The 16,178-nt window shown below is 36.6% G+C and overlaps 1 protein-coding gene across 1 annotated transcript; it reads left to right on the top strand.

Annotated features, from left to right (window-relative positions):
* Nucleotides 1-42: 42 nt before the first annotated feature.
* Nucleotides 43-15,749, top strand: LOC121430685 (protein phosphatase 1 regulatory subunit 42-like). The gene is made up of 8 exons (XM_041628029.1): nucleotides 43-128; nucleotides 5,047-5,519; nucleotides 6,472-6,638; nucleotides 8,269-8,407; nucleotides 10,127-10,361; nucleotides 10,828-10,971; nucleotides 11,238-11,466; nucleotides 15,243-15,749. The coding sequence occupies exons 2-8, from the start codon at nucleotides 5,388-5,390 to the stop codon at nucleotides 15,358-15,360; spliced, it is 1,164 nt and encodes a 387-aa protein (XP_041483963.1). The 5' UTR covers nucleotides 43-128; nucleotides 5,047-5,387; the 3' UTR covers nucleotides 15,361-15,749.
* Nucleotides 15,750-16,178: the final 429 nt, after the last annotated feature.

The raw sequence follows: 16,178 nt of genomic DNA, 5'->3' as shown, positions 1-16,178 counted from the left end.
GTCCGCCCGTCGCACGCCGCCGATAGGCCTTGCTAACTTTTACCAGTAACGCCAGCGAAAAATATTTACCATGGTTATTTTAGACGCGACGGCTGGGTAATGGAGAAGTTAACCGGCCAAACCGGGGTGTAAGTAGACCCTTATTATTGTTGGTTTGTCATTTTAATCTGTTGAACCTTTATTGTGTCTTGATATTTCATGATTTCCTTGCTTTTTATTACCATGAAGACAACATTTTTATTCGAGATATAAAGCCGAGTGGGTGTGTTTTTAATCATGTTTTGCGCAGCAGCCGCAAATGACCCCTCGCCTCGGAGTCGGACTCTCGGAGTCCTCCACTGAGTCCAGTCCGAGCCCGGGGCGCGCCGCGCGGGCCCTGGCCGGGTGTGGAGGGTGATTTGATTCTCTGACAGTCTGACGCCAGCGGGCGGCCGGAGCACTTGCACTAATCCCAAATGCGAGGTATGTATGCGCAACGTAAAGTAATAAAGAAAAATAATGAATTAGTCCCTAGATGGAGAAAGGAGAAGAAGAGGATGAAGAAGGAGAAGAGGAAGAAAAAAAAGGAAGAATCAAGCCAGGACTACCAGGATAGTAGGAGAAGAAGAAAGAGGAGCAAAAAAACGAAAGAGAGGAAGAAAAGGGACAAGGAGGAGAAGAAGAGGGAGTAGAAGAAGATGAAGGAGGAGAGGAAGTAAAAAAGAACAGGAGGAAGTTGAAGAAGGGTGTCTGTACTGTACTGTAGACGGCTGGCAGCCATTTGTTTCAAGGAGTTTTTTAACATTTTAACTTTTTTTAAACTTCTCCTCATACACAGACGGCTCGCTATCATCCAGCCACCATTAGGGGGTTAACAGTGCAAATTCTCCCCGTCGGGCTCATTGATTTTTGTCTTTTAATCCTAAAATATTATAAACAGAACTTAAAGATTATTATTTTGTTTTGGCCTGAAATGCACCAAAAGGGGGAAAACAGTGACTTAGGCTATCACGCAACTCCCACTTCCTGATTTATCTGAACTTAATATAAATATATGGCCGTTGAGTTCTGGTACAGATCGAGACTTTGGTCTCTGTATTTGGTGAGTGGAGCCAACAGAGTTCAGCGGAACAACCAACATAACAGAGACAGAAGCTTTTGGTGACTTGAAGACAGAGGAGGAGAATAAGAGGAAGAAGAAGAGGAGGAAGAGGTTGTAGAAGAAGAAGGAAAGGAAGAGGAGGGGGAGAGGAAAAAGAAAAGGAGAGGAGAAGAAGAAGAAAAAAAGAGAAGAAGTCTAGAAGAAATGGGGGGTAGAAGAATGAAGAGAGGAAGATGAAACAGGAAAGGAGGAGGAGGAATTTGAGTTTATGGGCAAGTCCAAGAAAAGGTCACCCTAGAAGGCAAAATTTCGTCTTTAAATTAAGAAGTTATCTTTGGTGTGGTAAGAAAGCCCAAATGTTGAATTTTAAAATTTCATTAAGAAAAATATGATAATATGCATATTTATGCTAATTTGGGGCACCTAATTTGAATAATTGGTAAAATGGGCATTACGTATGTGACAATTCTAAAAACTCATAGAAAATAAAAACAAATCTTGTGAGATTTAGTCATAGGTGGGACATGGACCACCTAACATCTTATTGCTTTTGGGGGAAAAAGTGGTATCATCTAATTAATTATGCAACTTAGGTCTTGTCCAAGGATGGAATGTCCCATACGTAACATTTTGAGGATGTTTTTTTAAGTTATTTCTCATAATACAATACTTGTATTGTTGCATCTCTGGGAAGTTCTAATTTATAAAGTATGAAAATGTTATACCCAAAAAAGTTTCAAAAATAGAGTTTACTTTTTAATTAAAAGTTTATTAAAAAATTGTTACTTATGTCAATGGGGAGATTTGTGTACAAAGTGAATGGAGAAAAACAAATATCAAGAGTGCTCGAAAAAATGATTATTTACCTTTTTTTAGTTTTTAAAGACTGATTTGTTATGAATACTAATTAATGAAAACAATTGAAGCAAAAACATTGTAAAAATTGAAAAATATGAAAATAATAAAAAACAATAGTAATACATATTCATGAAACCATGAAAAACAAGAAAATAAAATGTTGAAATGACTAATTTCCTTTTTAGTCATATCAAATATATCTCAATCGAACATTTTAAAAACAGAAACTCTTTCGTTATTTCCATATTTTAAATTATTTCAATTTTTTTAATTATGGGGAAAATTGTGTACGTTCTCTATGGGGACAAAATGTCCCATACGTAACTTCCCATATGTAACATGTCATTAATTTGTTTAATTAGAGTCTGTAATTAGAGGGATTCGGCTTCTGACATGAAACTAGCCTTAGATATATTGTAGAGTATTGTGACTTCTATCACACTAAGTTACAAATTGTCAAATGAAATACTTTCAGAGAATTGTCAACTTGAAAAAAAAAAATTCTGCGTCCCATACGTAACAGCCCATCTTATCTCTGAAAGGTCAAGGTCATATTTCACCATTTGTTGCATGATTATTCTAGATGTCTACCATCATGAGGGTATTCAATCTAATCAAAGTCAACACTATTTTTCAGGTCATTAAAGCCTCTGAAATGTCCCATACGTAACATGCGCGCATTCTTGGACTTGCCCTTGCCCTTATACTGATTTTAACATCAAAATTTAATTTAATTAAGTACCCAATCAAAATGAAATATCTTCATATTTTGGGCTAATTTGTATACATGTATCAAAGACCTCAAGAATGAAATGGGCTGAACTTTTTATGATCTTAGTAGGTTTCTAATATCTAATTTATGTCAATTAGTGCTGAAACAGCACATTACCAAGAGATGGCGAAAGATTTAAATTCATATATTTCTTTATAATATGCAGTCACTGAATTTGTATGATAAGGTACATGCAGTGCTTAAATTACCATTTCGTAAAAAAAATATATATCCAAGAGCTACATGTAGCTACCAAACAATTCCTATGTCAAATTCAAATGGTTGAAAAAAAAAATCAATTACCATAAGATCAGAATGCATGCAGGGAGATGTTCATTGTTCACTACTCAAGGATGATTTGCATTATTGCCCCCTAAACAAAATTTAGATGGGCTTTGAATTGAATGAAAAATTAAGCATTCCATGCTCTCTTTCTCTCTCTGTCTCTTTCTCTACCTCTCTTTTGCAAACTACATTATATGAAAGTCCTGAAGTAATGAGCAGTCTTGTTGCAGAAACCACAACTCATTGAAAACTAGTGTTGCAATCTGAATTGCTAGAAGGGTATATTGATTTTTACTATTAAAATCAATGTTTTGAAGGGAAAAATCTGGGAAGTCTATCCCATTTTTCTGTCTCCAAGAAATTTCATAAGAGGTTCATTGAAGAAAGGAATGAGACTGAATCTGTTATTTTGAAATGTGCATGTAACTGTAAGTTTGTCTAGTGGAGATGGAATGTTTTATTTTTCAAACCTTGTGAGGTTTCAGTGGAACATGATGTACAGTGTATATATATATTTCTAAAGTTCTATTTTTCCGTTTTCCTTCATAATGATGGGAATAGAAATTATCTTTTGTGGAGTATCACGGAGCATAATTTGTTTACATTGAATGTGAACCAGAAAAAATTACACGGGGGCTCAGGGCAATGGTTCCCCCAAATGATAACAAGAGCCCTGGGAAATCCCCATTAACTGCAGTATTAATGTGTATCCAATGTGGAGATTTAATAACAGTATGCAACATTTATATAGCACGTTTCTAAGCGCTGCATATTATTACCCTGGCTTTAGAACGGCTACCCTGATGGGGCACATCGAGCATTCAAGGAATATCTTACTACCAGGTACCCATTCACTACACCTGGGTAGAGAGTGGCATATGTATGTAGATAGACACCTTGCCAAAGAACGCTAGTGCTGCGGTGGGATTTGAACCTTGTGGTTCAAAGTTTGAAGACTTATCCACTGAGCCACAACACCTCTACACCTCTGTTTAAGCAGTGGGTTGTGAAGCGTAGGCCATGAATATTAAAATGTGTAGTTTTTCGCCTGAACCGAAGGACCCATAATCAACAGATGTACATATTGCCCATTTATCTCAAAAACTTTGTGAGGTACTTTCTTCTTAAAGTGTAGGATGAATATCAATCATTTTTTAAATTATTTTTTTTCTTGTCTTCCTGGTGATAATGATTAAAATTGGAATTGTAGAATCAATTATATTTGTGAGTTATTATTGGGAATGTATTCTTTGTTCAATTTTTTCTGCAGGAGAATAATTCATCTTCCCTTTTTAATGTCTCTCCTCCCCCTACCTAATTTTTATAGTTAAAGGAGAATGAAACCATTGGAACAAGATAGCTTGTGTGAAAACAGAAAAATCAAAGAAACAGATCAACGAAAGTTTGAGAAAAATTGGACAAATAATGAGAAAGTTATGAGCATTTGAATATTGCAATCACTAATGCTATGGAGATAGCAAATTGGCAATGCGACAAAGATGTGCGATGTCACTTGTGAACAACTCTCCCCATTACTTTAGTATATATTTCACTTGAATTGCCTCTTTTATCACATCTATCCATAGATCATGTGTTCTTTCTACATGGGGGCATGTAATACATATTTTTTAAGAATACATCATGGATAAAGAGTTTGTATCATCATAAGAAAAAGCAAAAAGAGACATTTTGAGGGTATTTTACAGTCCACCAAAGGGAAAGTTGTTCATCAGTGACATCACACATCCTTGTCGCATTGCCAATAGGAGGATCTCCATAGCATTAGTGATTGCAATATTCAAATACAACTTTCTCATTTGTCAGATTTTTCTCAAACTTTCTTTATTCTTATTCTTTGATTTTTCTGTTTCTACACAAGCCTATTTGTTCCAAAGGTTTCATTCCCCTTTAATGAAATTATATAATATTGCAAATCAATCTAAGTGTGGTCAAGTTGATTACAAAGTGGTAACCACCCAATCACCATACATGCACCCTCAGAATGATATTTTCTTACAGTTTTTCTCTTGTTTTTTTTTTATTATTTCAGATATGCGTAAACAGAACTTTGTATACTGTAGTTGACATGTCATGATAGTGGCCAAGAAATCGGTTTTGTTCAAGAGAATTTATCTGGAGTCGTGTCCATCAGACATTGCAGTCTTCGACTAAACCTGTATGCATGAGCATGGCAAGATCTGGAACGATTGGTATCATTATATTAAACCACTTTAAAGGGAATCATCTCCAGTATTACAGAAGGTTCACCGGAATGTGGACATCAAGATAGTGCTCAAAGTTTTGATTTGAGAACATCAGAAAGAGGATTTAATTTGCAGAATCCTCCTTGACTATTGGAGCAGGTAGATACTTGCGGGCGATCTTGCCAAAATGGTGAAACTGACAATAGACCTTATCGCACGCTCGTCTGCGAATGCGCGGAAGAAGAAAGACGAGGGGTTGTCAACGTACCTCAAGAAACTCACCCATCTTTATTTCTCTGAGAAGAACATTGATGAAATTGTAAGTACATCATAACTTGCTGTTTAATTAAGATTTTTTTTAATGCTTTAGGGGGTGAGTGGGGGGGGGGTGTTAGAACTGTCTGTTTTGACATTAATTATTCCTGACTCTCAAGGCAGGAAACTGTAGGCCCAATTGATCCATTTCCAATTAACTGTGATATGCCAATTATGATTGTTACCAATTTTAGGAGGAGAGGAAAGATAGATTGATAAATCTTGTATTATAGGAAAGTTTTATTTCCATATTGCTCCATTTATTTTCAACTCAGAGGGCCATTTTAATGCTTTTTAAATTTGAAATTCGATATTTGACAGACTTGGTTTTATTAGAAAATTGGCTAAAATGCACAGGTCTCAAAACGAAACCTCTAAATTGGCTGCTCAAATGCCACATGTATGCACTGTCTACTGGATATTTCACTTCACCTCTGTCAAATATTTGTCATGGTTTTAAGCTATAATATCGTGAGCCTTTGTAAATGGATAGTGAGTTGTGTGACATGTTTTGGAACAATAGCTCCTGAAAATAAACACTTCACTGTGGATGAAGGCATCTATTGTAAATAAGAAAGGCTGGTCCTTTTATAGCCATTTGAAAGCTAAACCAGAAACAAGTCCTGAGCAAATATACATTGGCCCTTCAGTTACAGTAGAGAGGATCTAGAACGATTGAATGATTGCTTTTCTTTTGTAAGAAAAACAATATTTGAAAAGAGAAAAGACAATCTTTAGAGAGAGAAATATATGAAAAAGAAATCAGTTAAGACAGCACTCCTACATGTATGTATGGGGAACCCGGCCATGACTAAATATACATGTACAGTATACTTCAACAACAGTGCCTTGTTTTATAGCTCTAGCTGAACACAATTTTATGGTTACTTTGCCATTATACTGTACTGTCGTTGCCATGGAAACCTTGAGTTTGATTATTTTTTTTCTCCAAACAGGATGATCTCTCACAATGTCGAAGCCTCTCTGTCCTCTATCTCTATGACAACAACATCTCAGTCATCAAGAATCTTGGCTTTGCCGGTAATCTAACCCATCTTTATCTACAGAACAACCAGATCACAAGATTGGAAAATCTCACTCCCTTACACAAACTATCAAAATTGTAAGTAATCTTTTAGAGATTATTGTTATGTAGTTGGGGCAAAGAATGACTTCATCCGAGAGATGTTAAAGTCGTGGTCTATTTCACTGGCGTATCCAGGGGGAGGCACATCTGGCCCGTATCCTCCCCCCTTGAGAGGTGTAATCAAAATGTGTTATGTAAATATATGTATACCGTTGCACAAGTGTGCCCCCCCCCCCTTTGAAAGCGAACCTGTTTTGTGGACGAAATGACCTTTAAATTTTGGGTAAAAAAAACTTTTTGGGGGGGTTTGTTAAATTTTCCTCAGGGTAAAAGTGCCCCCCCCCCCTTTGGAAAATCCTGGTATCCGCCCCTTGTCTATTTTAACAACATGTCACAAATGACAGATCTTGATCGGGTGCATTCATTGTATGTAATCAAGGAATCTAAACTGAAAGGGATTGGCAAAAGATCCATCACCTTTTGGAATGCCATGCTTGTTTTTTTTTTGTAATTTCTCTGTAAATCAGCAATTATGCATCTGAGTAATATGCGTTCATTCTCATGCAGATTCAATGAAAAAAACATAAGCAAAGAACACAAAAGAACTGCTGATGAGCCATCCCTTTTGTACAAAAGGTCATTTTATCTTCATATCATGACCAATTTTCTGTGCAACTTGGTTTTAACATCAAAATTTCAAACTTCTCTTGCTCATTGAGGCATGAACTTTGTAGTATATCAGGTACATCAAAATAAGAAAACCTCTTTTTTTCTTAATAAAATGTACATGAAAAGAGCAGTGCAAAGTATGCCTTCCCCAAGATGCCTTTGCTGGGAATCGAACCCTGGACTTTCATGGGTTAACCAGGTGCCTTTAATAGACCACAAGGCCATGATGATGGAAATAGGATATCAGAAATCATTTGCCTATGCTGGCAAAACATACATGTACTGAGAACCTCTGTAGCTTTTCTATGTGACACATTATATATGAAAGATTGAGAAATTATAAGTTGAGTAGTGGAAAATAAATGAAGTTCTAAGTCAGCAAACTCAATTATCAAACTGAAGAGGGAAATAAGTGAAACAGATGCAAAATGAAGAGAACTCAAACCGAAGAAGTCTGGTAGTGCACTGTTAATATCTTGGCTACTTTGCCTCAGTGAAACTCAAGAATCATAGTATAATTTACATAAATATTTAAATTAGAAATAACAACCAATCAAACTAAAGATAATGGAAGGATCAAACTAAAATGTAAGAACCCAATTCATAAGATAAACCAATTAGGAATGAGATGAGATGACAAAGATGTCTGGTGATTATGTAATAATGGAAGTAGAAACTAAGGAGTCAGGTGAGGGATGGAATGAGTAGAACACCTGAAGAGAGAATAGAGAAGGTATGAAGATGACAAAAGAGAATTGGAGGAAAGGCATTCAGAGAAGAATGATTGAATGACAACTGAATATCATTAAACTCAAATAAAGTAAGTTCAGACTGCAAGGGCAGTGCTGAAAAGAAATGCAAATGAACATAAGTCTAGACAGAACAGAAACGTACAACAGCTGAAGAATTGTGGGGAGTTTAAAGTTGTTTTATGAAACTGCAAACTGATATTCATAATTATTCATACTACATGTTTACCCCCCCCCTGAAATATCAGATACGTAGGTGGCAATAGGATAGCTGTCCTGGAGGGTCTTGAGAAGTTACAGGAGTTGAAAGAGCTTCACATGGAACATCAAAGACTACCAACGGGAGAACGGCTGCTGTTTGAGCCAAGGACACTAGTAGCGTTATCGGTTAGTCACAAATGTTACCTCAAGGGGAATGGTTCCTGTTTGATCCAATTGCACAAGGTGCAATGTCACAAATATGACCCGGGGAGCGTCTCATCAACAATTTTGTCCGACATGCTGTCAGATCTGACATCTTTCCTAGATTTTGATTGGCTGAGAGGCACTGTTACAAGGGTGACTGTCAGATAAACTCAATTTTTTGGATGAAAGTTCTTCATGAAACGCTCCCCAGGGCCCTATTTCATAAAAAAATTGCTATGATAGCAACTCTTGTTAGAATGTCATCTTTCAAGGGAAGAGCCAATCAAAAAGCTGAATTTTCGCTGTTGCCATGGTATTTGACATTCCAGCAAGATTTGCTATCATACCAACTTTTTATGAAATGGGGCCCAGGGGAATGTTTCACAAAGGTTTAAGTATGACTTAAGTATGAGTCGCACTTAAATGCTGACACGTACATGATATGAAACGCGCAATCGTATTGAGTGAAAGGCAGTAGTGTGGGTCCTTTTGGCACCATCTGAGCAATGCGGGCACGCCTTGGCATCTAAGTTTGACTCTAAAATCATACATAAATCTTAGTGAAACACCCCCCAGGTCTCCATAACTTGTAGGTTTGCGGTGAATTGCAAATTTACATGAAAGAACCACTCTGATTGTATGGGGGTTCTAATAATTTATTTATTCCTTGAAATGTGTGTGCGCTGTAATCACGGTAATTACGGCAGCCAAGCTACAGCTGGGGTAATAATATCAAAGTCCTTTGGAAGCGCATAGAGACATTATTCATAATTGTGATATGCGCTATACAAGAACTTATTATTATTATTAATTTTATTTCAAAGAGAGGGACGTGGAAACATATCTGAGCCTTGTTTTCCTTCAGCAATATCACTTCAGAAAGAATTATTTTCTTAATAGATTGCACTACATGTTGTGGAGCAAGGTGGCCCAGTGAATTAGTCTGCAGACTTACATGTAGAAACAGAAGGTCGTTGGTTTGAATCCCATCTATGGCATAATTCCCTTCAGCAGTGAAGTCAATCCATAATTTGCTGCACTCAACCCAAGTGAGGTAAATGGGTGCTGGCAGGAAGCTATCACTTAAAAAAGCTGTGAGCACCGGAATTTGTAGCCAGCTTAATAGCTGGGGCGATATAGGAGTGCCGTGTCCTTGTGCTATATAAATACTCAATAGTGTTGTTTATGTTACACTGTATATTAATGTCTATTCTTTTTGGCCGAATTCACAAACTTTAGGGTCATTTTGAAAACCATTGATTGAACCCATGGTTTAGTAAGATTTCCTGTTTCCTTTTTAAATTATGCTAAATTTACAGAATATATTAAAAATGTCCAATGCTGCTGCAAGCCTTTGTCTCAGTGCCCCAAATGACGCCTGTTGCTATGGTTAAGCATGCTTTTTTATTCAAGAGTCTACTGTTTTGAAGAGTGGACTCATTAATTCAAAACAATGGACTCATGAATAAAATAGCATGGATAACTACGGTGCCAAAGGCGTCAATTTGGCGCACTATGAGAAAAGCGTGCATCAGTATTGGAGATTTATCAATATACGCAGTAACTTAAGTGTAATTTATGCATGAAATCTGCATAAACCATAAGTTCAACCAATGGTTTTCAAAACCACCTTTTTGAATTAGGGCCTATAAGTTTTTAAGTATATATTTGATTGACCATGTCATCATCGTGTTTCCACAGATGGGGCTTCAGGTGTTGAACGTCAGTGGCAACAATCTCGAGGACATCTCAGAGCTCGGCATCCTACGTAGCATCATGCAGTTTGTCGCTTCGGACAATAAACTTCGGGACATGAGGGCGCTCTCCGCTCTCATCAGCTCCTGGCCAAAGATATGGAGGCTGGAACTGGTAGGCAATCCCATCTGCAACAAGGCCAAGTACAGGGACAGAGTGATAGTCATGAATACCAAACTAGGTGAGAAGGGATAACCAGTCTGTTTACTAAAAATCAGTTGATTTTCATCTTAAAAATTCATTAAAATGGAAGTTCCTGATTAATGGTGTATCAAAATTAATTTCTTTTAATAAATAAATGGAATTTTGTATTTTATTTTGTTATTGTTCTTTTTGTTGTTTGATGAGGAATTAAACAGACATATGGGACTGATTTTAATAGGATTATGGGAGTCAAGATACTCAAACTGTGAGAGCTAGAGAGGGGTTTCCGATTCTGGTGACCTGGGTTTGATTCGTACTTGGTGGGCTAGTTCCCTTTGGTAAGGCATTTATCCTCACTACCAAGTCCACCGGGGAGGACGTTTGGTTGCTTGCTTACAAACATTCATGCTTTCTTAGCAAATAGGAAAAACATCACTAGGAAAAACATCACCACCCCAACACTTACCAATTAAAAAAATTGTGTACTTTGATCATCCTGACAGCTGTCTTGGATGGAAGAGAGGTCAGTGAAACGGAGAAGAATTTTTTGTTGAGCTGGAAGGAAGCGAAAGACGCCAAGAAGCGCCAACGGATAGAGGAAGCCAACAGGATAATGGAGAGTAGTCAAGAAAACATTATGCAATCACGTGAGTACCATGTGACTTCATCTTCACCTCAGCTTTTGCTCAAGCCTCCAGCTACTGTTTCCAGTGCTTGGTGTATCAAGGAATTTAACACATTCAGCTCACGTTGATCGAGTGCCTGTGTTCATTTTATGAATGCAAAATTTTATCACTGCAAAATTTGGATGTGCAGGTGGTGAGAGAATTTGAAACGTTGACTTTGTATCAATAAAGGAATTTACATCGTATATGAATCACACAATTCTAATTTTCTCTTTATTTTCTTATAGAACGTGAGCTTCCCCCTGTCTTGCCACCCAATGGCTCCCGCTGGAATCGGGCGGCCGCCCCAAACAAGGTCTACATGATGCCTGGTATGGTCGGGGGCAAGAAAAAGTTTGATGCGGTGCTAGCCAAGTCTCACATTCCCGCCTCGGCTCCTCAGGGCACCAGAACGAATCCCCTAGATAACCTCACCCTCGGTCGGAAAAGCTTGACTGATTTAGAGCGGCCAGCAAGGTATGTCAGAACGTACAATACATTGCTGCTTTCATAGCACTCTACCTAATGAGCCATCCCTCTGACATGGAGTGATTTCAAGTTTGATGTTGAGCTTTTGGTGTTGGACTGATTTTCATATCAGCACAGCACCAAACTTAAAATGCAGCTAGTCAACACAAGGGCTCCGTAACACAAAGGTTTGCGATGAATTGCAAATATGAAATAACCGCACTAATTGGTCCCTGGTCAGTTCATTTAGCGATTGTCTGCTAATCTTATGTTTGTGTTATATACGGAGCCCAGGTGTTGAGCAGTCAGTAATGTGGTTTGGTATTAGCATTAGGTCAGTTTTTACATTAGCACAAGACCAAACTTGAAATGAAGCTAGTCCTGGGATGAATCTCAAATGTTTTGAGTATTCAAAAATGTGGTTAGGTGTTGGCGTTAGGTTGGTTTTTCATCAGCACACCACCAAACCTAAAATGAAGATAGTCCTGGGATGAATTTCAGGAGGTGTCGAGTATTCTATAATGTGCTTTTGTGTTAGTGTTAGGCCAGTTTTACACCAGCACAGTACCAAACCTAAAATGAAGATAGTCCTGGGATGAATTTCAGGAGGTGTCGAGTATTCTATAATGTGGTTTTGTGTTAGTATAAGGCCAGTTTTACACCAGCACAGTACCAAACCTAAAATGAAGATAGTCCTGGGATGAATTTCAGGAGGTGTCGAGTATTCTATAATGTGGTTTTGTGTTAGTATAAGGCCAGTTTTACACCAGCACAGTACCAAACCTAAAATGAAGATAGTCCTGGGATGAATTTCAGGAGGTGTCGAGTATTCTATAATGTGCTTTTGTGTTAGTGTTAGGCCAGTTTTACACCAGCACAGTACCAAACCTAAAATGAAGATAGTCCTGGGATGAATTTCAGGAGGTGTCGAGTATTCTATAATGTGCTTTTGTGTTAGTGTTAGGCCAGTTTTACACCAGCACAGTACCAAACCTAAAATGAAGATAGTCCTGGGATGAATTTCAGGAGGTGTCGAGTATTCTATAATGTGCTTTTGTGTTAGTGTTAGGCCAGTTTTACACCAGCACAGTACCAAACCTAAAATGAAGATAGTCCTGGGATGAATTTCAGGAGGTGTCGAGTATTCTATAATGTGGTTTTGTGTTAGTATAAGGCCAGTTTTACACCAGCACAGTACCAAACCTAAAATGAAGATAGTCCTGGGATGAATTTCAGGAGGTGTCGAGTATTCTATAATGTGCTTTTGTGTTAGTGTTAGGCCAGTTTTACACCAGCACAGTACCAAACCTAAAATGAAGATAGTCCTGGGATGAATTTCAGGAGGTGTCGAGTATTCTATAATGTGGTTTTGTGTTAGTATAAGGCCAGTTTTACACCAGCACAGTACCAAACCTAAAATGAAGCAAGTCCCGGGACAATTCTCACTGCATGATTTGTATTCAGTGATATGGTTTGGTGTTTAAAAGTGTACTCCAGGCTGATAATAATAATTTGAACAGATCAGACAAACAACACACTGAAAATTTGATCAAAAACAGCCAAGGAATAACAAAGTTATGGCATTTCAAAGATTTGAATTGTTCGGGGGAACAGTTCTAGGCATGTCTTCATGATTATTCAAAGAGCAAACTGATGATGTCACATCCCCACATGTTCTTTAGATTTTATTATATGAAATCAAGTTTATTCAATGTTTTTTCCTCCAAGAACTAAAAAAATGGGATTAACAACTGATTGTTGCAACTTATTTCATTGTAAGGGAGACATACCATTTAACCATTTAAAAAAAAAAAAATGATTTCATGTAATAACATAATAAAAAGGAAGGTGCGGATGTGATGTCATCAATCTACCTAATGAATATTCATGACGATGTACACATAACTGTTTTCTCAAAATATTGATTTTATTATATGAAATCAAGTTTATTCAATGTTTTTTCATCCAAGAACTAAAAAAATGGGATTAACAACTGATTGTTGCAACTTATTTCATTGTAAGGGAGACATACCATTTAACCATTTAAAAAAAAAAAAATGATTTCATGTAATAACATAATAAAAAGGAAGGTGCGGATGTGATGTCATCAATCTACCTAATGAATATTCATGACGATGTACACATAACTGTTTTCTCAAAATATTGATTTTATTATATGAAATCAAGTTTATTCAATGTTTTTTCATCCAAGAACTAAAAAAATGGGATTAACAACTGATTGTTGCAACTTATTTCATTGTAAGGGAGACATACCATTTAACCATTTAAAAAAAAAAAAATGATTTCATGTAATAACATAATAAAAAGGAAGGTGCGGATGTGATGTCATCAATCTACCTAATGAATATTCATGACGATGTACACATAACTGTTTTCTCAAAATATTGCTAAACTTTAAAATTCAATAACTTTGTTTTTGTTATAGGATTTTGAAGAAATTTTCAGCATTTTGCTCTGTAAATTTTATTTTTGTTTTCAGCTCGGAGTACCCTTTTAGTAGTGTTTGGTCAGTTTTTAAATCAGCACAGCAGCAAACTAAAAATATAAAGGTTTCCCGATGTTTTTTATTTCTTGCTATAAGGTGCATCAGTGATATCAGAAGAGTTTATATCGTACCATAGTTGTTTGTCTTCTGACACACACTTTTAAACAAACCATCTTAATATGAGCTAAAAAAAAAGGCAACATAATAACAAACCATGAAATTATATGTATGAAATAAAAAATATATGCCAAATAATGCTGGTTGAATAAGCACGTCATTTTTTGTTGAGTTATGAGACTTTTTTTTGAGCAATAATAAAGTACTATTCTACCTGTATTTATCTGTGTTGGTGATATTCAGTGTGCTCGCTTTTAAGATTTAATTGTTAATAAAACACTTTACCTTCAATATGTAGATCTTATTCCTTAACCCTAAAAAGACTGAATCAGCCCCCCCCTTGACATTTTTCGCGATAAATCCGCCGCGCGAAATTTGTTGACCGCGTCGCTCGCTGACTTTTTACTTTCAAGTCTTGCGCAACTTTTGAGACCAAAATTGTGACCCCCGGGTACGCGGTTCCAAAATTACGCAACATTTCGTAAGTGCATGCAGACCCAAAATTACTCAAAAACGTGAATTTGTGTACAAATCCAATGCAAATAGTGTTCTTAGCCAAAATTCATAAATGTATCATTTTTCCTTTTACTGCTTAAAATTAATTAATTTTATCTTATTTATGGTAGAAATGAAGTCCCCGACAATTTCCATTGAAAAAACAATAAAAAAAAAGTCGAATAACACAGAAATACATAAGAAATTTAGAAAACAATATAATACATAAGAAAATAAATGTGATTTTGAATTTTTTTTTAATCAATTCGATCAGATGCCTATCTAGAGTATGTGAAACAAAAATTAGCATTTCAGGGGCATTATTTTATTAATTAGAGCAAACTTATGATTTTACGCATAAATTAGCATAATTAATGAGACATGAGATTTTTTGCAGAATTTGATGTTATAGTTTTGTAGATAATGCCATGGGTAACGCATGTGCCAATTTTCGTCGCGATCGACGGCCGAGAACATAAGGGGGGGCTGAATCAGCCCCCCCCCCATTCTTCTTAGGCGTCGAAATAGCCCAGTCTATTTAGGGTTAATGATACATTAATAACCAGCCTTGATTCTAAAGACTTTCATATGAAATCATTGCTTGCTTCAACTTATTAGGTGTACATTTACATTGGTGTATTAATGTTTTCAAATGTTTCTCTTTTAGGAGTATGCCGATCCCTCCGCAAGCTCCGGTCTTCCTACCCGATGAGCCTACTATGAATGGCTTGCCTAATGGAGAACTGGACTTCAACCTCACTGGACATGTCATTTCTATCACCTAGTACACCCCTACTATCTTGAAATGGACTCTGCCAGCATACCGAAATAGCAATGGGTGTTGGATCAATCTATTGTGAGAAGAGGGGATATTTTTATGTCAGTAAATATTGATGGATTATCACACCTATTTTGTGGGATGAGGCCTTTATCCTTGAATTTCCTCTGATGTTGAATCTGCTTGTACATTGAACAAGATATCTGTTTTGAGGAAGTCTTGTGAATGAAGGAAAGGATCTTCAATGAGGTATAACCTTCTTGATTAGCATCTGTCTTTAATGTAACAACCTTTCTGTCTTATTTAAATTCAATTCGATTCACTTTATTCACATCCATTAAAAGGTACAATAGTGGAGACCGGGGTTAGTTGGAACATGGGATAAGTTGAAACATTGTAATTTTCTTTAGAGCCTGTAAAATAAATTTATGCAATGCTGCCCTCAATTTATTGCTATTAATAATACAACAGTGTTGAATTATTATTGCAATAAATTGAGGGCAGTATTGCATAAATTTATTTTACAGGCGTTAAAGAATATTACAATTTTTCAACTTACCCCACGTTCCAACTAACCCCGGTCTCCCCTACAACATACAAAACGATAAAAAACAATCAATACATAAACAAATCAATATAATGACAAATAGAAAGAGTAGAACCAACATGCAGTGGATGTAGGGGATTAGCAAAGGCCAAAGACTTATCGAGGCCAATCCCCCTTGGTTCTACACATTGGTTAAATTAAACAAATGGTGATTAAACAGTTATAACATCAACATAAACACTTGACTCATTGATTTGATGAAGAGAGCTTTGAAGGTC

The sequence above is a fragment of the Lytechinus variegatus genome, chromosome 17, assembly GCF_018143015.1.
Source record: "Lytechinus variegatus isolate NC3 chromosome 17, Lvar_3.0, whole genome shotgun sequence".
In the NCBI taxonomy this organism is placed as follows: Eukaryota; Metazoa; Echinodermata; class Echinoidea; order Temnopleuroida; family Toxopneustidae; genus Lytechinus; species Lytechinus variegatus.
The sequence above is the reverse complement of the archived record's forward strand: the minus strand, read 5'-3'. Positions and strand labels throughout refer to the sequence as shown.

Excerpts from the sequence above, each read along its gene's own strand:
- LOC121430685 (XM_041628029.1), top strand. The coding sequence starts at position 5,388 with ATGGTGAAACTGACAATAGACCTTATCGCACGCTCGTCTGCGAATGCG. Across the intron at positions 5,520-6,471 it reads AGAAGAACATTGATGAAATT|GATGATCTCTCACAATGTCG; the intron begins GTAAGTACATCA and ends TTCTCCAAACAG. Across the intron at positions 8,408-10,126 it reads GGACACTAGTAGCGTTATCG|ATGGGGCTTCAGGTGTTGAA; the intron begins GTTAGTCACAAA and ends GTGTTTCCACAG.